At 38.9% G+C, this 27,441-nt stretch overlaps 1 protein-coding gene across 1 annotated transcript in view; it reads left to right on the top strand.

Moving 5' to 3' along the window:
- LOC308675366 (uncharacterized protein) overlaps positions 1-27,441 on the top strand; it is a gene marked incomplete at its 3' end in the record, with an annotated part of 106,079 nt that overhangs the window by 57,107 nt on the left and 21,531 nt on the right. Inside the window, exons 2-6 of the mRNA XM_081340623.1 lie at positions 9,784-10,011; positions 19,345-19,358; positions 20,360-20,392; positions 25,601-25,633; positions 26,552-26,605. Of these exons, the coding sequence (XP_081196749.1) occupies positions 9,784-10,011; positions 19,345-19,358; positions 20,360-20,392; positions 25,601-25,633; positions 26,552-26,605 (362 nt within the window). The remainder of the gene's footprint in view (positions 1-9,783; positions 10,012-19,344; positions 19,359-20,359; positions 20,393-25,600; positions 25,634-26,551; positions 26,606-27,441) is intronic.

Below are 27,441 nucleotides of genomic sequence, written 5' to 3'. Positions count from 1 at the left end.
TTAACATTTTGGATCAATTACTCTGAGCTGTGTATATGATGCAAACTGTAGGTAAATGGTTTGAGCATGAAAGGAAAAGTAATTTGTGTTTTTGAGCAACAAATACAATTAAGATCTAGACTGTACCATTATCTTGTGCACATGGTCCAATAGTTTATTGGACCATGTGTACAAGTTCATTAAGGGGTGTCCAACCTTGGCAAATTTAAGCTTGTGGACTTCAACTTCCAGAATTCCTCAGCCAGTATAGATTAGGTTTAGAGTTAGGGTGGAGAATACTAACTGGGCAATTCTGTGAATTGAAGTCCAAAATCTTAAAGTTGCAAAGATTGGACACTCCTGGTTGAGGTATTATTCTCATCCACATGTGGTTCCATAGCACTTTTTACAAAAAGTACATTTGTTGTCAGTATTTACCTTCTTAACTGGAAAAATACAATCTAGCATTTCATAGCGGAAAGAGGGACACTTGCATTGTTATAACACCTTTCTTTATTTATTTCCTGGAGCTTATATTAATTCATTTCCTTTTTAAAAAAGATTCCCCTCTATCTGCATTTTGCTGTAATTATTTACTATGCAGCAATCTTTCTTGCACCAATTTAAGTTTGTTAAGGCTGAACAAAAGTGGCCTCAAAAAATTCTCCAAGTTATTTTTGGGTGGAGTTCATCAAGTATTCTTGAGCATTTTTCAACAGTTTATGGTGTGTATTAAAACATTTCTGAGAAAATCTGGCAAATTTAGCATTAAATTAAATTTTTATTATTAGAACATTGGGAAAGAGATGAGGGCTGAAATGAATAGAATCCAAGCTGACCACTTTCCACAATATTAAAAGAGCATTAAACAATATTAACATTGGCTCTGCAATTGCTCAAAGAAGCTATCCCGACAGAATATAACTTCAAAAACTCCATTTTGCCAAATATGCTTCAAGAAATGATCAGAATTTCATAGGACAGTTTTCCTCAATTTGATTTTAAAGGCAATTAGCTGTTTAATATTTTAGTTTATTATATGTTTGATGTCCTTTATAAAATCTTGGTATGTGACTAGAAAGAAAGCTTGATACTCAATTGTAACATAATCTAATGTCTTCCAGATATTTTGGGGTTCCCTAAAACTGGAAGTTTAGGGAGATGTAAAGCCAACATATTTTAAGGTTAAGGTTTCATTAACAGTTCAAAAAAACATTGAAAAATGAAGACTTCAAACATTGATAAGAAAATATCCTTTTGCAAGATTTCAGTATGATCTTAAAGAAACCATGGTTTTAAAACAACAACAAAAAACCCTCAACTGGTCCTTGCGCATTTAAACTGAAGGTTGATTCTAGTAAATAATCTTTAAGAGAAAAATACTTCCTTTATAGTGACTGAATGCTAACTGCAACTCTTATAGCAGAAATAGATGATATTCAATGTTGAGAATTGGTGTTACCTTCTGTGTTCATATAGTTAACTACAGTAGTTACACTGGGTAATATTTTTCATATCTTGTTATCATGATTCATTCATTTCTATCCTCAGTAGTACCTCACTCTGGAATGTCAAAGGTCTGTTCTTTGTCAACTTGAAAGCTAAACTAGGTAACTGGGATGCAGGCAAAGCCAAATAAGAACTAGAAACAGAGGGTTCCCCCCCACCCCCACCCCGGACTCCTTGCAGCTTTTCTTGCAGGCCATTCCTTTAAATTTCCCACAGACCCAGTATTGCAACGAATGAGTAATTTTGCTCTGCAATCAGCTAGTTATCTGCAGAGCTTTCTAGGAAGAGCAAAAGCAATGCTACCATCTCCTTAGGTTGGTGCTTTTGGCTACTCTCACTGCTGTGCTGATGGTACCAATGTAGGAGCTATGTCATAGTAAGTGCTTTGCAAACCCACCCTTGCCTCGAATCCTTGATTGGTGATGTCGCAGCTCATTCTGGGGTTAAAACAAAAGAATAGATGCAGGAGTACCCAACAAGCAAGGTGAAATCCAGAGTTTGAATGAATGTCTGTATAAGATCAATGTCAATATTTCTGTAGAAAACATTTTACTTTTAAATCTTTTTCCAGAACAGGCCTTTTGAGCACAGAATTTCATTTTCAAAATGCTACTGCATTATGCCGAAAACCAAACAACCTTCCTTCCTTCCTTCCTTCCTTCCTTCCTTCCTTCCTTCCTTCCTTCCTTCCTTCCTTCCTTCCTTCCTTCCTCCCTCCCTCCCTCCCTCCCTCCCTAAAAGGAAGCATTTTATTTCATAATTTTATTGTAACATTAGAATTTATTAATTTTTGATAGAAGTGAATGATAACAAGATAAACAAGATATGTAACAAAAGACTGTTCCCACATTGGGAAGCTGCTTTAATCTCCTTTACTAGTGCTTTGTTCTATTGGATCTACCTGTTAGGGCTTGGAGGACAAAATATGTATGGGGATGGAGAGAAGCATGTATCAATAAATGGGCACTTAGAATTAAGAATTTGCCTATATCTGAAACTGATGTGTTGGCAGTTATACATATTGGGATATGGTTGGCTATAGGTAGTCCTCGATTTACTACAGTTCATTTAGTGACCATTCAAAGTTACAATGGCACTGAAAAAAGTGACTTATGACCATCCATGTGGTCATGTGATCAAAATGTGGATGCTTGACAACTGGTTCATATTTATGATGGTGGCATTGTCCTGGGGTCATGTGAACAGCTTTTGTGATCTTCTGACAAGCAAAGTCAATGGGGAAGTCAGATTCACTTAACAACCGTGTTACTATCTTAACAACTGCAGTAATTTACTTAACAATTGTGGCAAGAAAGATTGTACAATGGGGCAAAACTCACTTAACATGTCTCCCTTAGTGACATAAATTTTGTGCTCAATTGTGGCCGCAAGTCAAGGATTACCTCTATTTTATTTATTTTGCTGGGATATTTTATCTCTCCAGTGCAGGGGTCCCCAACCTCCGGTCCGTGGACCAGTACCAGGCCGCGGCATGCCAGCAACTGGTCCGCAGAAACAAGGAAAGCCCCACCCATGCGATGCAGGCAGCACACTAAACCATGCACTCTCTGGTCTGTGGAAAAACCTCTCTCCACACAACTGGTCCCTGGTGCCCAAAAGGTTGGGGACCTCTGCTCCAGTGGCAGGAACATGAAAGGTCATTCCAGTCCTTAGCCTTAAAGTAGCTTTCCAAAATTAATTTCACTGAGTAGTTTGATGCAAGCAAAGTAGTATTTTGGGATTTCATCCTTTCAATGTATAATCCCAGAATGTTCCATGTGTCCAGCCTCCACCTCTTAAAGCAAGAGAGATGTGAAACTAAATTTAGAATATAAAGAAGATGACCTTGTCAGGAATATGCACAAACCATTAACTAGGCAAAAGGGTCTGCAACATTTTAGATTATGAAGCAAGAAGATAACTTTCCACTCAGACAGGCACTGCCTAAATTCAGTGAAGTATAAGAAGGGGTAAAAGATGCAGCACAATTAGATTGCATAAATGTACTGTTAAAGCCAATATCAACAAAAGTAGTTTTAACCTTCCTGTGGAGTTGCTTTCCTGATATGGTCTACTTCAGACATGTCAAACTCGTGATGTCATATAACATCGCACGATGTATTGGAACTTTTCCCCCATTGCCGGCAATGGGGTGGGCACGGTTTCCTCATGATGTGTCCAGCCCTTGGGCTGGCAGTTTGACACCCCTGGTCTACTTATTGGGGCTGACACTACTATTAAGGATCAGTGCCATGTTTTTAGAATTACAGCATACATGCATATAAAGAACCCAATCTAGGTATAATAAAAGGGAGGAGCAATTGTTATTGGGAACAAAACCCATAAGGAAATGGGATTTAATCTTTATTTTCCTGCCTATGATTATAATGTCTCCCATCCTCCTGGGGCGTGTGTGTTAATTTTGTCAGTAAGAACTCCTTCCCTGTATGCCTAACATCTGCCTTTTGGTGTGTGTTTATGTTTAGATGTTGCTGGGAACAATTTTGCATTTCTATGTACTGTTGAAAATAGTGTCCCTGTCTGCTGTTAACTAATGGGGAAAGTTTTTAATGAAAGTATCTAGAAGCACATCTTGTTTGGCTGCTTAAATTAGGCACTGGTTGCTACTAAACTTTGTTCTTATACAAAACTTCAGTGTTTCTTAGAGGTTTGAAGGGGTACTAGCATGCTTGATAGATGGTAGAAGACTTTTGGAATAGGATTTTATCTCATAGGGAATCTTCACAAGGCTGTGCTCCAACTATTGGCTGGAGGCCTCTGGAAGTTGAGTCATTTCCAGAAAAATAACAAGGATTTCTAATTGTCATCTGTGTGACAACAGTGGCATCTCTAAAATGAAAATATTGGAGGTGTTGAAAAGAACACACCCTTTTCAGTGAAAGGGACTTCATTCTGATGCCAATCACAAATATGTGGTCAAAAACTGGTAGTATATATTTGCCTGACGGACTTCTAATGCTGATTAGTTTAACACTATAAGCTGCCCAGAGTAATCTCATTGTGAGATGGGCAGCAAACATATTTAATAATAAATAAATAAAACAATTGGTGGATCACAGTTTCTAGTATAACAAAATGGATCTCCAAAATTCTAAATTTCTAAATTGTACACAGAAGTACTTAAATGCATGAGGCCCAAAAGTGGGGCCAAATCTTACCCTTTGCATGTACTTTGCTTCTTTAATCATTTAATAAAACTGCCAGCTCCTCTGTAATCTCCAGACTGGACTCAAATATATTGCAGGAGAGTGATGTAAGTGGATATTTCTTCAGCCCTGTAATCTCATTTGGTTCCCAGTCTGTTGGAAGAAAAGTCTTCATGATGGTTCCATCCAAGCCGTGGATAAACAACATGGCGACTGCTTTAGGAAGAAGGTTGTAGTTTATTGAAAAGGAGAACCAGAGTGGAAGATGGCTGGCAAAAAAGAAGGGCTGAACACATGTAGGGAGTGGGTTTTTATACCCTCAGGAGCCTTTTGTTTGGGGCTGCTTCGAGGCTATTTCCTGTGTCATGTATTCTGAGCTGAGTCTGGGTTTGCCCTTTCTGGTATTCTCATGGTGTTGGGTTATTCCTATTATGTCCAAAGGTCATGTCCTGCTTCCCTGGGGCCGGGGTATGTAGATTTTAGGTGTCTCTGTCTTCTTAATCTCCTAGCTCCCTGGATTTACATCTCCATCTCTATAGAGCTGGTTCCTGTTTGTGGGAGGGAGACCTGGGGCTATCAAGAAAAACTGGGCATGTTTTCCTGCCTCTTTAAGATTTTTTAGGAAATATATTTTTCTGCCCTTTTAATATTTCCTTCTCTGGGGAGCTGACTTCCCACAAGTCCTGTTTTGTAGGATCATTCAGTCCTAAATAATAGGTTTGGGAAGGCCTGCGAGGGGTGCGTGTGTGTGTGTGGGGACAGTAGGGCACTTTAATACTGCTAATTGAATCTGTTCTTTTGATACTTGGATGTATTTGGCACCTCAGTGTCTTCAGGCTGAAAGCTTATACAGTACCATTGTTTTAATGTCATTTTGAAGAAATGGGCCGTGTGATAATATGGGCTATATATACTTTTTTTACACCCATTCTCTTCCATCCCTCAATCATTTGGCAATTTTGGTAGTTGTTTGGCCAAGCTGGGATTGAATCGTATTAGTAAAAAGCCAGTGGGATGTCCTTTAGAAACTTAATATGAACTTCCAAATGTCAGTTTCTTCCACTGGTTTACAGACATGCAGTTCTGTTTCTATCTCTCGTTAAAGAATGCAGGCAGGCTATTTATTTTCCTCGGCATCTCAGCAATGTGGTTATTACATCTGCAGAGAAAACTTCCTTTGGCTGAAAATCAGAGTCCAAGATGACTCCAAGTAAGTCAAACAAGTTAGGCTTCTGGCCTGTTTTTCGTTTCTGGTGCAGAGTTTCCTTTCTTTTAGCTGGCTTCTTCTGCCCCCTAGTGGTTCTTTATTAGTAGCCTTTCCCCCCTCTAAATAATGAAAGGATCTCTATCCTGGGAAGTCAGCAAAAAAAGGAAGCAGGAATAATTTTCCAGTTGTACTAGTATCAGCCTTCTTAAAGGAAAACAATAAGGTCACACTAATTGCTATTCAGCCTTCTTCATTTACTGAATGCATGTGCTGTTTGTGCCTTTGTATATAATATTTTAATAGATTTTTGAATGATGAAGACCAGCTTCCTATTTTATTTCTTCTTCGCTGCCACTATTTTTCATTGTATTATTTTTTCAGAAATGAAGATTTTCTACTGCCTTCCCCTCATATACATCATTGAATTTATATTAGGAATACAAAAATCAACCTATCATTAGAGATTAATAAAAAGGTAAAGTTTCCCCCGCACATGCGTGCTAGTCGTTTCTGACTCTAGGGGCCGGTGCTCATCTCCGTTTCAAAGCTGAAGAGCCAGTGTTTGTCCAAGGACGTCTCCGTGTTCATGTGGCCGGCATGACTAGACGCCAAAGGTGCACGGAACGCTGTTACCTTCCCACGGTAGTGGTCCCTATTTTTCTACTTGCATTTTTACATGCTTTCGAACTGCTAGGTTGGCAGGAGCTGGGACGAGTAACAGGCGCTCACTCTGTTACGCGGCACTCGGGATTTGACCCGCCAAACTGCCGACCTTCTGATCGACAAGCTCAGCGTCCTAACCCACTGAGCCACCGTGTCCCTTCATTAGAGATTGGTAGAGCTTAAATGAGAGAATTGGCTGTTCATTTATTGTTTTGATACCTTGGGAAATGTTGGCTTGCTTTCTAGAACAGAGCCAGTTTGGTGTAGTGTTTAAGTTGAAATCAGGAGATCTGAGTTCTAGTTGTGAGTTCTGAATTCTAATTCTGCATGAAAGCTGGCTAGGTGACTTGAACCAGTCACTTGCAGCTCAACTCACCCCATAGAGTGGTTGTTGTGGGGAAAATAGGAGGAGGAAATACTAGGTAAGTTTGACACCTTCAGTTATTTATAAAAATAATAAAGGCTTATTATTATTGCTTGTTCTCAAAGATACTTTATATATCTATTTTTATTTGAAATACTTCTAGAGATGCCCATTGCACAATCCAGGCAACTCACAACCCAAAAATAAAACACCATTTATCAGCCATAAAAAAAAAGATTGTAGTTGGGCATAAATATTAAGAGTAAACATATTAAAAACCAGAAAACCAGGTAAACTGCCTACAAGTTTATTCCACTCAGTACACTCAGATATGAGGCTAACTAAACCATGTTGGGACGTGACTTATTAACGAGCAGAGCCAGGACTGGGGAGAATAAATCCTCCCTTAGCTGTGAAAGCTTACTGGGTGTCTTTGGGCTGCATATATATTTTCCCCACAGCATGAAGGTGTTGAGTGGGTAAATCAGAAGAAGTTGTCCAACATGTATCCTAATGTACAGTCTAAATGTTGGAGATGTGGTAGTTTAGAAGCCACCTATTTTCACATGTGGTGGACTTGTAGAAATATAAAAGTTTTGGATCAAAATTTTGTGGAACATTCAAAAGATTTTTAAGAGAAAGATAAAGTTCTCTCCGCAATTGTTTTTATTGGGTATTGTTGTAGATTGTGATGTTAAAGAAACTAATTTGATGTTGAATATGATAACAGCAGCACGGTTACTGGTGGGACAATATTGGAAGAAGGATAGCTTGCCTACTATAGAAGAATGGGTGCTTAAAGTTTCGAATCTCGCAGAAATGTCTAAGATTTCTGCTTACTTGAAAGATCACTCACAGGAAAGATATATTTCAGTTTGGAGGAGATGGATAAATTATATTCAGAACAAATATGGGACTAAAAAGTTCCATTTAGCTTATGAGTAGATTTTAGTGGGATATTGTTATTGGTACTTTGTATGTAGTTATGTTAAAGGGGAGTTAAAGCACATTATGAATTTGGTTAATTGTATATTATGCATAATTTTTATTTAGAATATGATTATTATAACTATAATCCTGTATTTAGCTCTGGGAAGTGTGGGGGGGGAAGTGGGCGGGTTTGGGGTGGGGGGGATTTGGGGATATATTGTAAAATTTTGTTTTTGTAAAACTCTTTAATAAAAAAAAGAAGAAGGATTGCTGGCTATGCACATTTTAGTTCAGAAAGTGAAGGGATCTGCAGGGTTAGGTAGCTTTCAAATCTGATACTGTTTTAAGATGCTACAAGAACTCTGAAAACCTTGGTGTTTATTCTTCTGATGCTTCTTTTTAATTTTTCTTCTCTTCACCATCATGTAGTTGTACTATTTTTTTAAAAAAAAGCCTATAGTTGCATGCATGGGCAAATTAAATAAGTGCAACAAAATTGTTGGTTTTAGGCATGGGCGGTACAAAAGTAGTCTAGGGCTGGATTCAGAGCTTGTACTAATCTTTGTGGGCTGAACATAATTTGTTGAGTAAATGAGGTCTTGTCTAGATTCACACTGCAAGTCCAGCTATGGTTTGAAAATTTCACTGGCTTGATTTATAGCCAGTTAACTGGTAAAATTCACCACAATCCATGGCTATGAACTTAGATGACTTCAAAAGAGAGTGAGATAAACTCATGGAGGGCAGGTCTATCAAAAGCTTTTGTTCTTGTGAGTCAGTTACTTTAAATCCCTCCAGTATCAGCTGCAGGGGTGAAAGAGGGCGGCTGGCTCTCCTTCTTGCTTGTGAGCATCTCAAGGCATTGAGTTGGCCAACGTGAGAAGTAAAATTGGCTTTGGCGAGAATGAGCAGGGCTGTTCTTGTGTTCTTATGTCCTAATAAATTGAGTCAAAATGAATCAATAAACAATATGAGTTAATGGGTTGTTTGAACCCTGTCTGTTAAATAGCGGGTTCTTTGGCGCAGGAATGAAGACGAGGTAACTGAGTACAGGGAAACTCATATTTTATTTCGTGCAGAATCTGTACTGGCAAATGGCTGCAACTAGCCGCAATACATAGTCTAGCCCCTAGGCAGCAGCCAATAGGTTTGAAGCAACTATTGCCACCTAGGGATAGCCAATTATAGCACTGGAGACTTGTAGTCTAGGTTGCTGGAGAGCCGTTAGCTGCTCCAGCAACCCACGTGGTATTACTAATGAGCCCAGTACATAACACCATCCCTGAGCTATAGCACAAGAATTCAGCCTTTGTTCCAATGCTGTTGAATTATGGTGCCACGGGGGAACAGATAATGTTCACTGAAGTGCTCTATTTGCTTTACTGTCACCAACATATTTAAACAAACGAAGGGCATTCTTGCTGGAAGGGTTAAACTTTGAGCTAAGGTTCCTGTGTTCTCCATTCTCCAATTCTGAAAGTCAAGAATGTAAATGACAGCCTGTCCATCCTTTCGATTCAGTCTAGTGGCATCTTCTCAATTTCTGTATTCTCAAAATATTTCACTATGTTAGCAAATGTGGGAGGGGAGTTTGCCCAAAAAGTTAGTGCAATTCTGCATATATGACCAGGGTCTGATGCATGTTGATTTGGGAAGGCTTCCTTAGCACATATTGTTTTTACTTTTTTTTTTTAGTATGAAAAGGATAAATGGGCAGCTCCCACTCTGATTCGGCTCTTCTGCCTGTGCAGACAATAGCATCATAACTGCTTTGGTATGCATCTCTCCTGGTTCTAGACTGCAGTTCTGCCCAGTGAATTGCTTTGGATAGATGTGCTCATGACACCATAAATAAATCTTCTGAGTCAGAAATATTTCCCTGTTCTTGTGTTAGAAGCTTTTTTTTTCTTCCCAGCAGAAATCTGACACTACTAATGTTGTTCTCTGTCCTTTCTCTCTTCTAGACATAGAAGAAGAAGAAATTGCCTGCACTCAGAATAACCAGGTGTATCTCAATAGGGACATCTGGAAACCTTCAGAATGCCAGATTTGTGTGTGCGACAATGGAGCCATTCTGTGTGATGTGATTCAGTGTCTCGAAGTTCTAGATTGTGAAAACCCACGGGTTTCCCCTGGAGAGTGTTGTCCTACATGCCCAAACACAGCCCGAACTGGATTTGAAGGTTCTATCGGTAAAGTTTTTTTTAAAAAAATAACTATCAATAAATCACTTTGGTTTTTTTTAATGCATGTATTCAGTGACCATCTGACAGTAATGGTCTAAGTAAAGTATGGCACAAGAGAAGATCATGTGTGCCACTACAATTTACTGTAATCAGTGATTATGAGAAAAAAAGTAAGGAGAAGCTAAAACAAAAGGTTATGTGCCGAATGTTCAAAACGTTATTTGTGAAATATTTATCATAAATGAATTCATTTTAGAAAGTGGTCTCACTCATTCTATTTTTTATCCATTTAAAGCATTCTCTCTCCCCCACACACTTTTTGTTTAAAAATGGAGGGTTGTATCTATTTCTAGTGTGCAGGTGTTGCATATATAAAGTTGTTAATTCATTCTGGATTGGTTATTTTTATGAATGAAGGCAAATATACGTGTCCCAGGATAATGTTGCAGGATCCAATCTGGGTTGTTCACCGGGACCAGAGGTTTAGTCTTCTATGCTTTCAGTCATGTGCTGGAGTCCCCATCCTCAGGGAACTACTTTCTACTGGAATGGTAGAGGATGATCTCCAGCTTGAATCCAAAAACTCGGAAGACTAAACCTCTGGTCCCAATGACTGACCCAGATTGGATCCTGGTTGTATGTACAAGGTTAATTTGTACAACTTTTCCCCTAAAATACATATCTTTTTTTCACATTTTCCACCTCTGGTAAACATTTCATGTATACCTTCTTCTCCAAATAGGCAAACACTTTTTTTTTAAAGCCAAAGACTTGATTGTGAGAAGAGTATAGCTTAAAACAGGACTTTTCAACCAGTAGTACGGGTACCACCTGTGGTACATTGGCACCTGGCAGGTGGTACGTGACCATCCTAGAAAAGTGGTAGTGGGGGAGGGGAATGAGCTGAACCGGTGGCAGCACCGCACAAGCGTGAGCGAGAGATGGCTGGAGCTGCAGGGCTGTCAGGGCTCAGCGAAAGCACCAGGATCAGCACCAGGCTCCAGCTGGAGCTCGGTGCTGATCCTGGTGCTTCTGCTGAGCTCTGAAGAAGGACCAATCAGCTGGAAAGCAGCACTGATCCTGGCACTTCTGCTAAGCCCAGAAGAAGCACCGATCAGCTGGAATGGTGCAGCATCTCCAGGGTCTTGTGATTTACATTCAGTTGCTTGGCAACTGATTCATATTTATGACAGTCACAGTGTCCCAGGGTCACATGAAGTGACCAAAACCTGCTGCAACCACCCAGCAGATGGGGGGGGGGAATAAAAGCCAAACACCCCCCACCCCTGCTGCCAATCCTCAATAGAAATGCTCACAACAATGAAAACCTCGGACAGGAGGAAGAGCGCCACCGGGCAGGCAGGCAGGTGTCTTGCTCGGCTGTGGCTTGGGGGGCACTTTTTTCAGTGCCATTGTAACTTCGAACAGTCACTAAGCAAACTGTTGTAAGTTGAGGACTTACTACCTGTACTTCATCATTTATTTCCTTTTTTTTTTGGTCATCAAGTTTTTGACACCTTGCTAGGGGACTGGTGGTACTTGGATATTGCCATATCCTAAAAGTGGTACAATCGGCAAAAAGGTTGAAAAGCCCTGGCTTAGAAAACAGCAGTCAGGGATACCAAAATCAGATTAGTTTGGTTCAAAGTATAGATTGAATGAAACTTTCCAATATCCCTAATTTTGGTACATTTTTCGACTGAAAACTGTTCCAGAACATGCAAGGTATTTTAAAAAAAACAGCAATGGCTCAATTTTCACTGACACCTAAGTTGGGAGGAATGTATATGTATGTAGAAGCAGACTGAATTCTTCAAGCATATCTATGGGACAATATAGGTAGGACAAGGAACAATAGAGGGAAACTAATCAAGTAGAAAAGCAACCTAGAATTAAGGAGAAATTTCCTGACAGTGAGAACAATTAATGAAGGACTTGGCTCCAGAAGAGGCAACACTGGAGACTTTTAAAAAGAGACTGGACAGCCATTTGTCTGAAATGGTGTAGGGTTTCCTGCCTGAGCAGGGGTTTGGACTAGAAGACCTCCAAGATCCCTTCCAACTGTGTTATTCTGTTAATATGTGTTATTTGTATGAAAATGATGGTGGTGATTATAGAGAGAGCAATGGATCAGTGAAAGTCTCTGGTATTGTGCCTGATTCACATCATTCCCAGGACCTTGAAGAGATGCTGGCAATTTCAAGAACACAGAACGGATCAATAAGTTTTTTATATAGATGTAGAAGGACACATTTATTTTCTTTTTTCTTAAAAAAAATCAAATGAAAAAGATAGCCAATAAAAAAGAACCATACAATTAAAAAAAACAATAAAGAAGAAAATTAAATTAACTGAAACCAAAATATAGGAGAAAAGACCCCACCAACATTTAAAGACCCTAACAGAAGTTAACAAATTTTAATATTAAATATTTTAATATGTAAAGCATAAATGTTACTGGTTTACAGAAATACTTTTACATATTATTAAAATGATCAAATTATGTCACAAAATCTATACCAAAGAAGAATGTACAGTATTGCTTTATTCACTGATTAGTTAAAAATACTGTCTTTTCTAAAATGGACAAGTTACATATTTTTAAAAGCTATTTTTTGTTGTCTTGAACAATATCACTTTTCCACTTTCCCATCCTCCATGCCCAGTATAACCAGAATTCACCACAGAGAGAAAATTTCCAGAATTTTGGAATATAATTCTGCATCACATTAACATCTGTAACATTTAGAGTTTCCCCCATGAATCTACTGATGAACATGAAAATATTATTCCAGACAACTATTGATACTTCAGAAGATCAAATCAGATGGGACAATGAACTCTCAATACTGTTACATTTCCAGCAGAGAAAATCTGATACCCATCCTTTTGAATACAGGTTTTTTTGGGGGGAGGGTGGAAGTCAGGTAAACTTCAGTTTTCATGAATCAATTTTAGTCTCAAACTTGTCAGTAGGGGTGAAGGGTTAATATTTTTAAAGGCTTGCTGCCATTGACGGGGCGTTATCAGAGATTCCAGTTCTTTAATCCATGTTTGATATAACCCTGTAATATTGTGAGACAGGCTTCTAAATCTATGAATTCATATTCTCCTACGATGTGCATAGGGATCAAGTTCAATGAATGGGTCAGCTGAGAAATTCCTAAGGAAAATATCCAATGAAATAATGCATGACTAATCCATGCTGATCTCATTTGAAAATAATTGGAAGCAGGACTTTGTAGTTAGAGGCAGTGCTAAAGACCTGGGAAGGTCTGCAGCATGCATTATATTTCAAGTTGTAAATGAAAAAATTGTCAGGGTTTCCAAACAAACGTTTTCCTCATATAATCCTGAAACAGAAGAGATCCACTTAATATTCTGGCTCTTTGGACTCATGTCTCCAGTTAATCTCAGCAGTGTGAATAGCTAAGCTGCCACCTGAGACTTAAAAACAATGGAAAATGACACTTTGGTTCTAGACCAGCAGTTTCCAATATTTTCGGCTCAGCCGACTGGCAGAAGTGGCAGTGGTGGCGGGAGTGGAGAGGGGACAGTTTTGTGCACCTGCGGGTACACGTGCCACTGTCACAAATGCAGTTTCACACATGTGAACGTGAACACACAAGCTCATCCACCACTTCCACAGCTCAGTTCCTGAGCCGCACTGAGTGAAGAGGAATGGTCTTTGGCCGCATATACAGTATATAATATAGTTAATGTATATGAATGAGAGAGCAGCATGGTAGCCTTGTGGTAAAGACTCTCGCCTCTGACTCCAAAAGTTGAGAACTCAATCCTAGCTAGCGGCAGATTTTCCTCTCCAAGGGCACAAAGAAAAGATATCTGCTATGAACTCAGCATGGTGTTAGGAAGGGCATCCAGCCAGTAAATGTTCAACTCCATTCAGTCACCCCAACTCTACCCTGAATTAAATGATTACAGCATTGTAAAAAGGGAGTTATTAATGTATATAAATAACAAAACGTCCTTAATTTTTTTAATAAATCTTTTGGGGCTACATTATTAGCTATCCAGGGCTGCAAGCAGCCAATGGGCCATGGGTTGGACACACCTGTTGTTGTTTTTTTAATCCCATTTATATCCCGCCCTTCTCCGAAGACTCAGGGCGGCTTACAATCTAAAGCACAAATCAATGTGCTTAGCAATAGCCTTCATTCTATGTATATGCCTGCTTATTAGGGCTTTCACCCACCCACCCCAAGCAGCATTATTACAAAGTCAGCTTATTGCCCCCAACAATCTGGGTCCTCATTTTACCTACCTTGGAAGGATGGAAGGCTGAGTCAACCTTGAGCCTGGTGGGACTCGAACCTGCACTAATTGCAGGCAGCTGGTGTTACTTAAGGAGGCATTAGCCCACTTGCTATGAACTCAGCATGGTGTCAGGAAGGGCATCCAGCCAGTAAATGTTCAACTCCATTCAGTCACCCCAACTCTATCCTGAATTAAAGGATTACAGCATTGTAAAAAGGGAGTTATCAATGTATATAAATAACAAAACTTCCTTATTTTTTTTATAAATCTTGTGGGGCTACATTATTAGCTATCCAGGGCTGCAAGCAGCCAATGGGCCATGGGTTGGACACACCTTTTTTTTAATCCCATTTATATCCCACCCTTCTCCGAAGACTCAGGGCGGCTTATAATCTAAAGCACAAATCAATGTGCTTAGCAATGACCTTCATGCTGTGTAAGTCACATTTTGGTGCCAGTTGTTATAGCATCAAATTGTACTTGGGCATATTATATTTTCTTTGGATAATTGGAGCTTTTTTCAATTAGTATTAGGCTAGTTTCCCCCCCCCTTGGAATAGTAAAAATCCATTCTGTAGTCCCCTTTTAAAGCCCATTTAGCTATGATTGCCAAATTATGGCATTACTGTGTTTCCTCTGATTTTCCTTTAAGGCAAAAGCAGCATTATTTTGCTACAAAAATAGATACTCCCCTCAAATAATAAAATATAATCTGATGATTAAGAAACCAGAAAAAAGCAATTAAGAAATTATTCAGTCATGGATCCCACACTTATGGTTAACGCAAAACAAAAATGTAGTCCAGAAATTCAGAGATGAAATTTTTAATGGAAATTAGGAATACATTTATTGCATGGAACTTAATGTTTCTTAAACTCTGCTCTGCAGAAGGATTTGGATCACAGCACTGCTTGACAATAACCAGCTTATTATACAAATGTTTTACTTTGACAGCTCGAATGGACCCTAAAATGGACCCTGTCAGGAGTCAAGCCAGAGTTTCTGGCTCACCTATTAGAATAAATAAACAAGAGATGGAGCAGCAACGACTAGTTAGCTGAGCTTGCTGGATGAAAAAGTGAAGTGGGATTGATCAAGCAAAGTACACCGTCCCATTATTTACTCTTAATAATCAAGGATTCATTACAGTTTGGGCTTACTGTGACATTATAGTGCAGCCTATAACTGTCCAGGATCCAATCTGGGTCGGTCACCGGCATCAAAGATTTTGTCTTCTGAGCTTTCGGACTCGTACGGGAATCCATCTTCAGGGAACTTCTCATTAGCAGAGTTGTGCTGTTCTGTGTGTGGTATTTATAGCGCCTGTTGTAAGTGGCTTTTAGATGTTGATTGGGATGTGTTGAAGGCTGGCTTTTAAGTCATTAGCTGTCATTTGCACTATAAATGCCACACAGAGAAGAGCACACACTCTGCTAGTGAGACGTTCCCTAAAAATGGGCTCCAGTACAAGTCCGAAAGCGCAGAAGACAAAAATCTCTGATCCCAGTGATCAGCCCAGATTGGATGCTACAACATTATCCTGAGACACTATATTTGCCTTCATTCAAATAACAGTCCAGCTTCATTCATAGTATGCAGCTACCCATGAATAAACACAAAAGATTCTAAAAGATCCTAGTGAAGAAGCAACCCTAGACAATCTATTGGTAATCAATGGTTTAAGAAACAAAAAGGAAGGAACTGAGCAACTCGCTTGTACCCTCCATCTGCAGTTCTTTCAGTAGGATAATAAATAGAGAGAGGTAATGATGGAGAGCCAGGCTAGTGTAGTGGTGAAGGTGCTGGCCTAGAAACCAGGAGACTGTGAGTTCTAGTCCCATTTTAGGAATAAAACTCACCTGAGTGATTTTGGGCCAGTCATTCTATCTCAGCCCACTCTATCTCACAGGGTTGTTGTGAGGGGAAAAAGGAGGAAGATTAGTTACTTACAAAGTCATAACGATGGGATAAAAAAATCTGATAGATAGATAGAGCTGAAGTGAAGGACTACAATGATCCAATTCCATTCTTTGAGAAAATGCTGTTTACAGAAACTCTGGGACAAGCCTTCTCCAAGATGGCCTTTTAGGGAATGGCTTATACCTCATTATCCAGTCTTTCTCCTTCATACTGGCATCCAGAGAATCATAAAGACTCAGTTTTTCAGGAGACATTTAGGCATATGTTTAGCCTACTGTGAGAGTTGGCAATGTCACTGCACATTGATGGATGGTGGTAATTTATACCCTGCATGTTTTTAATCCTATGTTCTGGCACTTTATCAGCTGTTCAGAACCAATGGGAATTTAATGGCATAGAAGCATTAGTATTTTCTTTTAAAAATATTAACATATTTAAGTGTTGCCATGATTAAGAAGGATTCAGTATAATATTATTACACACTGAGTATTTGCTTCCAACGTTCATACTATATAGTTCCCTGAAACAGGAAAAAAAAAACTCTTTAAATGACAGCAGGAGTGATTCATTATCTGCCTGCCCAGAGGAACAGAAACTGGAATGACCCCTAATTGGAAAAAAAGGAACCTATAGTTGGAGGAACTTCGTGAAATTCTTTCAAATTGGAAGCCACCAAGAGCACGCATGCAAATTCACAGTCTTTTCCTATCCGTATTTGCTTTGAAGTACATTCCATCAAGGCCAGAGAGGGGTTTAGGTCTAGATACAAAGGAATACATTTGTATACACCCCAGTGCATTATGCTTTCTGAAAATGATTTGTCAGTGATGATAATATTATTTTGATTATGAATAAAGAGTGCTGTGCTGGATGCTCTACAGTTAACCCGTAAAAGCAGATATGGTTGCTTTAATAAACAGATGGTACGTGTCTGGAGTGTGTTTAGGTGTTTTTAGGTCAAAGGCTGAATATTTATCCAGTAATACAAACAGGGAGAAATATGTTTGGAAGCTGCAGACTGCATAAGAGTTCTTAAATATATTAATTCATCTCAGCTGCCCCTAACCTGATGTCCTACAGATGTGGTGAGACTATAGCCCTTACAATCCTGGGAACTGGAATCTCAAAAATGTCTCAGAGAGGATACACATGTTCTCCCATAGGTCTGTCTTGTCGGTCTGTCTGTCTGTCTCCTTTCCTGTCTTCCTGTATGTCTGTCTATGTAGGCTTAATTTTAACATTCCCCCTAAAAGAAAAGGTATGTGCTCGAAGAAAAAAACAGGAGATAATTAGAAATATTTTATTTAGTGGTTCATGCTACCTAAAAAATTTTATACTATGTGAAATAATGACATAAATACAAAATATTGGGATTAAATGTAGTCTTAAAAGTCCAGTGCATAGTATATAGATACAGTACACTCATTTATTTTCTTTCCTACATTACATTTTTTTCTACATCATTTCAGCACAAGTGCATAAATGTAGTTTTAATGAATCTGCATTCAAATGTATGTGTTTTTGATGCCTGTGATACAGGATCTATTTTTCTGTCTGTGTTTTTCCTTAATACGCTGCTGTTTGGTATGATTTTCCCCAAGCATGCAGATTTCAGCAGACTTTTCCTTTATACGTGCATTTTTTTAAACTCGCATTTTCAACATTTTTTTTAAAAAAAAATCACATAAATACCTGTCTTTAAGTAAGTTAAATATGGATTAAGTAAGTTAAGTGTGGATTAAGTGAACTTCTGAGCCATCCAAATTGGAAGTAAGACCCAATTAGTTGAATTTCTTCCCAGTTACATTGTTCAGCAGAGATAGGCAACACATGCTTTTCTAGATATTGAGGGACTGCAGCTCAGCTTTTTACAAGATTTTTTTCCCCTTGTCTGTCTTTGTTTCATTCCGTGTTATGACTTTGATGCCAAATCTCTTCCCAAAACTACTACCACCTAAGAATGTCTCTTTTTCCCATTCATGTCAGTGCCTTGCAGTCAACCAGTCATAGATAGCCAGAGGAGGTTAGCATCTCTATTCTAATATTGGTAAAAAGCTGATCTTAGGAACATAAAATGAGCAAAATGTTTTATATTCCATATTTGTGTAATTGCACTCCAATAGCAATTAACACTGAAACAATATATGCCCAATGACGGTGTAATTAATCTGGAGGCCTGGAAGCTAACTGGTGACTCTAATATGAGTGGCCCATTGGCTACCTGGCTACTCTTAAGTATTCTTGAACGTTAGCCATTGTCCTATTCCAAGGTTTGGGGATAAGGATGGGATTTAGGAGAATGAGGATGTTTCTTTCCTCCTCAATAGTCTTGGTTGAGAGTCTTCAGAGAAGCAAGAAGGCCCAGACCAGCATATGATTTAGAGTTTGCCTAAAGGCCCTCTGCCCAGAGAATTAGTAAGGTGAAGTTTATTTATTTATTTAATACTTTTTTATTTAATACTTTACAGTGAAAAGACAGAGTAGCCACACCAGGCTGTATTGTTTCTTTTCAGGGGTTAGTTCTCTAGTTATATCTTTTTTCTCGTTCACTGTCCCCTCCCCCTCTCTCTTTATTTAGAGTAACGTTTTCTGTTCAAATGTCGGCAGCGTATGTTTCTGAAATCTGTCTGTTGTTGCCTTTTTAAAATTTAAAATCCTTTATTCTTTGTTGGTTCAAAACATACATACACAAAATTTAATAACACACACACATTGCTTTTTGTCCTTTCACCATGGACTTCCATAATGGCTTAAATTTGGTAAGATAGATTTATAGGGGAAAAAGGGAGATAATTCTTTAAAATGTTATTCCTGGATGAGGTGGATTTCCTGCAGTGCCCTCAGCAGACTGTTGGTGTGTGTGTGTGTGTGTGTTCTTCCCTTTTCAGAACAGGTCATGGTAACATAACTACTGACTTAAATAGTCATCTGGGGTGAACAATCTCACTAGCCAGTCCAAAACTCAATAGATGGGATCCCAGAGAGAGGAGAGATAGGGTGGACTTGACAAAGTATAGACACTAGCTTTCAAATGTTAAATATGTTTAGCTCATAAGCTATGGCTCTTCTGACATGAAAATCACCAATTCTTGGAAATTATCTATGTTAATTAATTATTTCATTTTGCTTCCCTTTTTCTAGGTAGAGGACTGAAGGTAAGCTTAATTAATTGTTATTTAGTGGAGTAATTTTGCAGCTTGAGGTGTATGGGATAAAGAATGCATAAATGATTATTTAGCGTATCATAAGGTGATCTGAGCGGGGAAAAACATAAGACATCTTTCTGCTACCTGGAGAGTGAAAAGCCAATTCAATGTATTTACTTAATGAAGAGATACCAGTAAGTAAGTAAAAAAAATAGAAAAAAATAGTGATTAAACAAGGAAAGAAGGGAGGGAGGGAGGGAGGAAGGAAGGAAGGAAGGAAGGAAAGAAGGAAGGAAGGAAGGAAGGAAGGAAGGAAGGAAGGAAGGAAGGAAGGAAGGAAGGAAGGAAGGAAGGAAGGAAGGAAAACTGATTTTAAAATTGCCTAAGAAAAAGTCTGGTGCTTGAATGGTATAAGAGCAAGTACCAGGTGACTAAACATGACAATATGACTAAAATGATAAGTTTCCATTGGCTTTTCAGCTAAGATGAAACATAATACAGTACCTGAGAAGGACTTTTCCTATACAGTCATCAATCACTGTCTGGAAAAAGGCTATTGATGAAAACCTATTCAGGTACTTAGGCCCTTAGTCATGGCAGTACTAACTATATCAATACATATTCTTGTGAACAGTGTGGAAAAAAAAGACATTTTTTAAGGGTCTGTACTTTCCTCCCTAAGCAGATTTCTGAATTCTGTTTTAAGGCAGGGGGAGACAGAAAGCAGAACACCAGAAAATGTCTATCTCATTTTGCAAGCCAGCTCTGTCTGCCCTGAAATATTGGATCTTAAATTAGGAAATTACATGGCAGGGCTAAGTGGGCCTAGCATGTGCTTAGCTCTGCCTTTAATACAGAAAACATTTCCTAGCACTCAGGGAAGACTTTCCACAATCATGCCAATTTATGTTTCCTAGTGAAATGGGGGAAAATGGAGAAACTATTTCTTGGTGTGTGTGTTTTTTAAATACTATTTTCCTCAGATATTTTTTGTCTTTTTTACCTTATAGGGTCAAAAAGGAGAACCTGGAGTAGTACCAGTGGTAAGTTAGTGTGTGTGCGTGTGTGTGTGTGTGTGTGTGTGTGTGTATCTCCCCGGGGTGTGTGTTATATTAGTCTTTACTGACAAGCATTTTGTAGAATGTAATCTTAAAAAACTGTTTATTCATTTGGAAAGCAGTTCGCCTTTTTTTTAGTATAGTTCTGGGCTCTTTAATGAAAAAAATATCTATACGTTCTATAGATATTATAACGCAGTAGAATATAAACATTTTTTTTAATCTGCCAACTTGTGAGGAACAGATGACAGGCATACCGTATTTTCCGGCGTATAAGACGACTGGGCGTATAAGACGACCCCCTACATTTCCTGTTAAATTATAGGGTTTGGGCTATACTCGCCGTATAAGACTACCCCTCTTCCAACGCACACCAAATAAAAATTAAAAAACATCAGATTTGATTTTAATATGATAATTTTAATTCAAATGCTTATGACATGCAGGTACTTAGTAGGAAAACTGTCACTTATAAACATAAGGCTGTTTGTCATCAAACATGTAAACATAAAACAGTGCAAGTGGATTAAACAATAATAATAATAATAATAATAATAATAATAATAATAATAATAATAATAATAATAATAATAATAATAAGTTGGAAGGGACCTTGGAGGTCATCTAGTCCAACCCCCTGCTAAGGCAGGAAACCCTATACCATTTCAGACAAATGGCTGTCCAGTCTCTTCTTAAAAACTTCCAGTGTTGGAGCATTCACCACTTCTGGAGGCAGGTTGTTCCACTGGTTAATTGTTCTAACTGTCAGGAAGTTTCTCCTTAGTTCTAGGTTGCTTCTCTCCTTGACTAGTTTCCATCCATTGCTTCTTGTCCTGCTTTCAGGTGCTTTGGAGAATAGCTTGGCTCCCTCTTCTTTGTGGCAGCCCCTGAGATATTGGATCACTGCTATCGTGTCACCCCTCACCCTTCTCTTCGTTAAACTACACATACCCAATTCCAGCAACCCTTTTCCTATTTTCCTAATTCACTTTTTCACTTGTCCTAATTCACTCTAAAGCTTTCCCTGCCCAGAGCCTTAAGTAACCCCAGCTGCCTGCAATTAGTGCAGGTTCACATCCCATCAGGCTCAAGGTTGAGTCAGCCTTCCATCATTCCGAGGTAGGTAAAATGAGTACTCAGATTGTTGGGAGCAATAAGCTGACTTTGTAATAATGCTGCTTGTGGGGGGGGGGGGTTTGAAAGCTCTAATAGGCAGGCATATACATAGAATGAAGGCTATTGCTAAGCACATTGATTTGTGCTTTAAATTGTAAGCCGCCCTGAGTCTTCGGAGAAGGGTGGGATATAAATGGGATTAAAAAAAAAGACCAAATGGGAGATCCGCTCCAGGTTTTCCAGCCAGCCCGCCCAGTTCCTGAGTCAAATGTGTCCTTAGAGCTAAGCTGCTGCTCTGCTACGCATTCCCCACCTGCCTTTCAAATTGCTCTTGCATTCCCCACCTGCCTACAGCTGCTCTTCAACTTTAGAAGGAAAAAAGCCCAGACCCCAGCCTGTAAAAAATCACAGACTGCAGCTTCTACTCCAATTGGTTCTGCTTTCCCTGCGCAGACTAAATGGAAGATCCGTTCCAGGTTTTCCAGCCAGCCCTGTCCCTAAAGTTTCAGCACCCGGCGTATAAGACGACCCCTGACTTTTGAGAAGATTTTCATGGGTTAAAAAGTAGTCTTATACGCCGGAATCTACGGTAGTTATTACTACGTGCCATGCAAACTGTAGACCATAAGAGAATTTCTCTTGTTTCCCCCCCCACCCCATGCAAGTAGTCCTCAACTTATGACCACAATTGAGCCCAAAGTTTCTGTTGCTAAGCAAGACAATTGTTAAGTGAGTTTTGGCCCATCTTACGATCTTTCTTGCCAGAGCTCTTAAATGAATCACTGCAGTTTTTAAGTTTTTAAGTTAGTAACATGGTTGTTAAATTAATCTGGCTTCCCCATTGACTTTGCTTGTCAGAAGGTCACAAAATTACATGACCCAGGGACACTGCGACCGTCAGAAATATGAGTCAATTGCCAAATGTCTGAATTTTGATCACATGACCACGGGGATGCTGCAACTGTTGTAAGTGTGAAAAACAGTCGTAAGCAGTGGTGGGATTCAGCCAGTTCGCACCAGTTTGGCAGAACCGGTAGCTGATATTTTGTTGCCCAGGCCCAGAATGGACTTCTGGAAGTGCCATCCACACAGAGAACTGGTTGTTCATATATTTGAATTCCACCATTGGTCGTAAGTCACTTTTTACAGTGTCTTTATAAGTTTGAACGTCACTAAATGAACTGCTGTAAGTTGAGGACCACCTGTATGCATTTAGTTAAAACATTTATATAGCCACCCATCTTATTTCGAACTCTGGGTGGTTCCCAATCAACAATTAAAACAATATTAATAATAAAGCAACATAATAAATATATCTATTAAAACTCTATAAACATAAAAAAACTGGCACCAGTATGTTTCTTTCTTTTCTCTTAAAGGAATAGAACCATCAAAGCAGGGTTTTAGTAACTTAACCTAAATGAATTACTTACTAGTGTTTGGCAGAAAGACTGTGAGGCATTGTGGAAGCTGTCTTTTCTACCCAAACCAAGAAATACCTTCAGATAAGGCTGGCAGAGATCAATTGCTTGATCTCTAATTGTCCCCCTATTTCCTTCTATAGCCATAACTGTGATGCAGTGATAAGAACTCTATACACTAATTCACCTGTGATAGCACCACAGATATGTATATTGGTATTGTGAGGCTAGCTGTTCTTTTTCTCCCCTTTATCTAATGAGATAATTGTCTGTTACAGAGGAAATAGGAAAGGCAAATACCTCAAACCTCCTGCTATTTTGTATGATTTATCCATTCCCAAATAAGTTTGAGCCTCCATATAAACAGTATGACCATTTTTATTGCCTTTGCACTTAGTGCAGGCTCCTGAGACAGGGTGCAATTAAGAGCCACTAATTTGTTGGGTTTCCATGTTTTATTTGATGGAAATGCAATGGAACCTGTTTCTGATAAGCATTTTTTATTGCAAAAAACAAAAACCAGAACAAAACGAAGCAAAGATTACTGTATATCCTACAATGGATTATGATGATGTACTCCCGCATATTTATCTATTTGATTCATCTCTCTTTCATGCCGCTTTCCCAAACACAGCATAGTTTCAAATATACCTCCAGTGTTTGCGCCCTGTTTTTTTTAAAAAAATAACTAGTTTAAAAAAAATAGACATACTCAGAATTTTAGCATTACAAATGCTGTTGTTCCTTCCCCAACTTTCTCTTCAGATATTTGGTACAACTGCTAAATTCTTTTTATCATTTATGAAACAAGGAAGTAAATGCTATTTCTCTTTTAATTACTGATTCAAAATAGAGTTCATACAATATTTATTTGATTTTTATCCCACCTTCATTATTATTTTTTATAAATAACTCAAGGCAGTGAACATATTTAACACTTTCTCTTGTTTTCCCCACAACAACAACCCTAAGAGGTGGGTTGGGCTGAGACAAAGGGACTGGCCCAAAGTCATCCGGCTGTTTTCATGCTTAAGGCAGGACTAGAACTCACAGTTCACCAGTTTCTAGGCTGGCATCTTCTCTTCTCTTCTCTTCTCTTCTCTTCTCTTCTCTTCTCTTCTCTTCTCTTCTCTTCTCTTCTCTTCTCTTCTCTTCTCTTCTCTTCTCTTCTCATCCCTTCCCTTCCCTTCCCTTCCCTTCCCTTCCCTTCCCTTCCCTTCCCTTCCCTTCCCTTCCCCTCCCCTCCCCTCCCCTCCCCTCTCCTCTCCTCTCCTCTCCTCTCCTCTCCTCTCCTCTCCTCTCCTCTCCTCTCCTCTCTCCTACCCTACCCTACCCCACCCTGCTCCTTTCCTGACACTGCACAGTTAGGAGGGTTTGCCTTCATTCTTACCACTTGTGCTCCCTTAGGAGACAAAAGGATTGTTATGAGATGTTATCAGTTTCATATTCTGTAGTACCAGATAGATGGGAAGGTGGGGCAAAGAAAAAGACACAGATTTGATATAAAGAACTTCACATTGGTATTTTTTTTAAAAAAATATGTCTCTCCTTTGTATACGGCTTCATACTTCATACATATAGAGGAGCAAACCAGAATTAGTTGCCCCTTGCTGAAAATACAGGAAGAAGCTACAGTTCTTATTAGTTTCATAACCGTATCTGCAGGGCTTTTTTCTCATAGAACGCTCAGAACGGAGTTCCGGCACCTTTTTTGGATGGAACCTTGTAGGGTAGGGCAAGGCAGTTTGGATGACATGTGTGAGTTCCGGCACCTTTTTCTTTTACAAAAAAAGCACTGCGTATCTGAGACAACAAATGTTCAGATAACTTTTCAGCACATTCTCTGCTTATATTTTGGCCCTTAAAATGCTTTTATCTTTTTTTCAAAGCAATCTACAAAAAGATGTGCTTGAAATAGTTCAGGATACTGGCAGCACACTAAAGGTCAGAGGTAGAATGAATCCCAGGATGGACTGAGAAGTGTCAGGACCACAAGGCTGAGAATTTACCAGAGCCCATGGCTTTGTGTGGAGTGGGTTGCTAATCCCTAACATTTGACCTTCCTTGTTTAATTAAAACTGCTTATTCACCTCTTCTTGCTAATCAAGTGAAGGAAAGAAACAAAGGAAAGAAACACATGGTTTTCATTGACCTTGGCTTTTTATTTAGTGCCAACCTCATCCATTATGGTGCTTTGCAGAAGTATTAGAATTCTTCCCAGTTCCCAGAATCCCAAGTGACTTTGGCATTGGGAGTCCTAGAACTAACTATAGGAGTTGAAGTATAGCACATCAGAGGGCACTATACTGGGAAATTGGGTAGGTATAGCACTTAAAACAACAATAACAACAACCAGCAAGCACATAAACAGCAGGAACACCTTGAAAGCATTTTGAAGGCATGAAACTGACAGTGATGCGCAACTGTGTTTATCTTCATTATCAGCATACGTTTGAATAAAGAGCATATGAAACAGAACTATAGATGCTAAATAAATAGACAAATAAATGAAGTCTAGCAATTGTCCATACCAGAAGTTTTACATTTCTCTTTCCCTTTTCTTTCCTTAATACAAATGAGAAAAAGATGATATTCTTGCCACAGTCATTACCATGTCCTAGAAAGTTATTAAAGCTTATGTCTTTTTTTTAAATAGGTTACAGGTATAAGAGGACGGCCGGGACAATCTGTAAGTATCACTCCTGGTTTTCTTTGTAGAAGTATGAATAGTTTCCTAATATTTTTAGGAAATAATGGTCGTTTTTTATGATCGCTTAACTATTTTTAGTACTATGGGAAAGGAAGTATTGTGGAGAGATGGGGAATCCTTGCAGGATTATTGCTGTTACTTAATGCTGAATCTGTGGCTTTCGGAGAAATTCTATTCAAATCCAGCTATATGAAAAAAGATATGGATTTTTTTATCAATGACTTTCCAAATTCTTATCACTTTAGACACTATGGGCAACCTTGTTGGGACACCTCCAGTCATTCTTATGGACTGAGATTAAGATCTGAAGTTCTTTTTTTAACTTCATATAACAGGAAAGATTAGCTAATTTGTTTTCTCATTATCCATTTCCTTGTTGTTAATTCCTTAATGAGGCCCAAAGGCCCAGTGATTCTTATCACACAGTTTAAAGCTACTGTGACAATGTACAGGTAGTCCTTGACTTACAAACACAATTGGAACAGGAATTTTTGGTCACTAAGCAATGCGGCCATTAAATGAGTTATCACATGACCAGATTCCATGTTATGTCCATTTTAGTGCAGTTATTAAGGGAATCATCTGATCGTTAAGTGAATTACACAGTCATTAAGCAGATCCAGGTCTCCAATTGACTTTGCTTGTGGGAAGATTGCAAATCATGATCACTTGACTGCAAGATGTTGCAGCCACTGTTGTCAACTTCCCTACTTGTGATATCATGTAACAGCGAGGGTGGTGCAACAGTAATAACTTGTGAGTCACTTTTTTCCCCAAGGCCATCGTACTTAATCAAGGCAAACGGCAACAAATCTATGCCATTGCTTTTTAATTTCAAAAGTGTGATAGCATTACTATTTTATTAAATGCCCATAACTATTCTAATAATTGATTTAGGGACCTCCAGGTTCACAAGGTCCAAGAGGAGCTCGAGGACCCAAAGGAAGACCGGTGAGTTGGAAAGCATTCTTCCAAGAATAATTTAATAGATTGCTATTCCTTCCCCAGATGCCCGAGATGAAATGTTTTGGGGTCAGAGATACCTAGGTTTGGCTTTTGTTTGAGAGACAAGATGAATAAAGTTTGGTTGCGTTCTATAATGTTTGGTTCATAAATATAAAAGTGTGTTAGCTTCAGGAAAACATCATAAACACTCATAGCAATAGCACGTAGACTTATATGCCACCCCATAGTGCTGTACAGCCCTCTCTAAACTGTTAACAGAGTCAGCATATTGCCTCCCCCAACAATCTGAGTCCTCACTTTACCGACCTCGGAAGGATGGAAGGCTGAGTCAATCTTGAGCCAGTCAGGATTGAACTCCTGGCAGTGGGCAGAATTATAGTAAATGCACTGTAATCATAGTAAATGCAACTCCAAGAGATATACCCGGGTGTCTTTCAGCGTCTAGCTCCCTCCAAATCTCTCTCTTGCACTCTGTGATTCATTTTTATCTCCCAGACTTTGCATTCTTTCACATACAATGAGTCATATATTAAACAGTTCTGACATTCCATGGACAACTAAAAAAAAAAAAAATCAACCTCTGATAATTAGTCCTCAGAAAAAGATATCTACCATTTATCCTTGGTATTTCTTTTTTCAAAAGATGAAGAAGTATCCTCCCCCCGCCCCCGGTTAGAACACATAATACCATATATAGCAGTTTAGTCCACTCTGGATTTTTTTTTTAAAAAAAGGATTCCAAACATAAAATTTCCAATCATCAATTCAAACATAAGTATATAAACATTCCAATCACCAATCCAACATTAAAGTGAGAACAA

This window comes from Vipera berus (genome assembly GCF_964194415.1).
Source record: "Vipera berus genome assembly, chromosome: 1".
Classification (NCBI taxonomy): domain Eukaryota; kingdom Metazoa; phylum Chordata; class Lepidosauria; order Squamata; family Viperidae; genus Vipera; species Vipera berus.
This window is presented reverse-complemented; position numbering and strand designations above follow the sequence as displayed.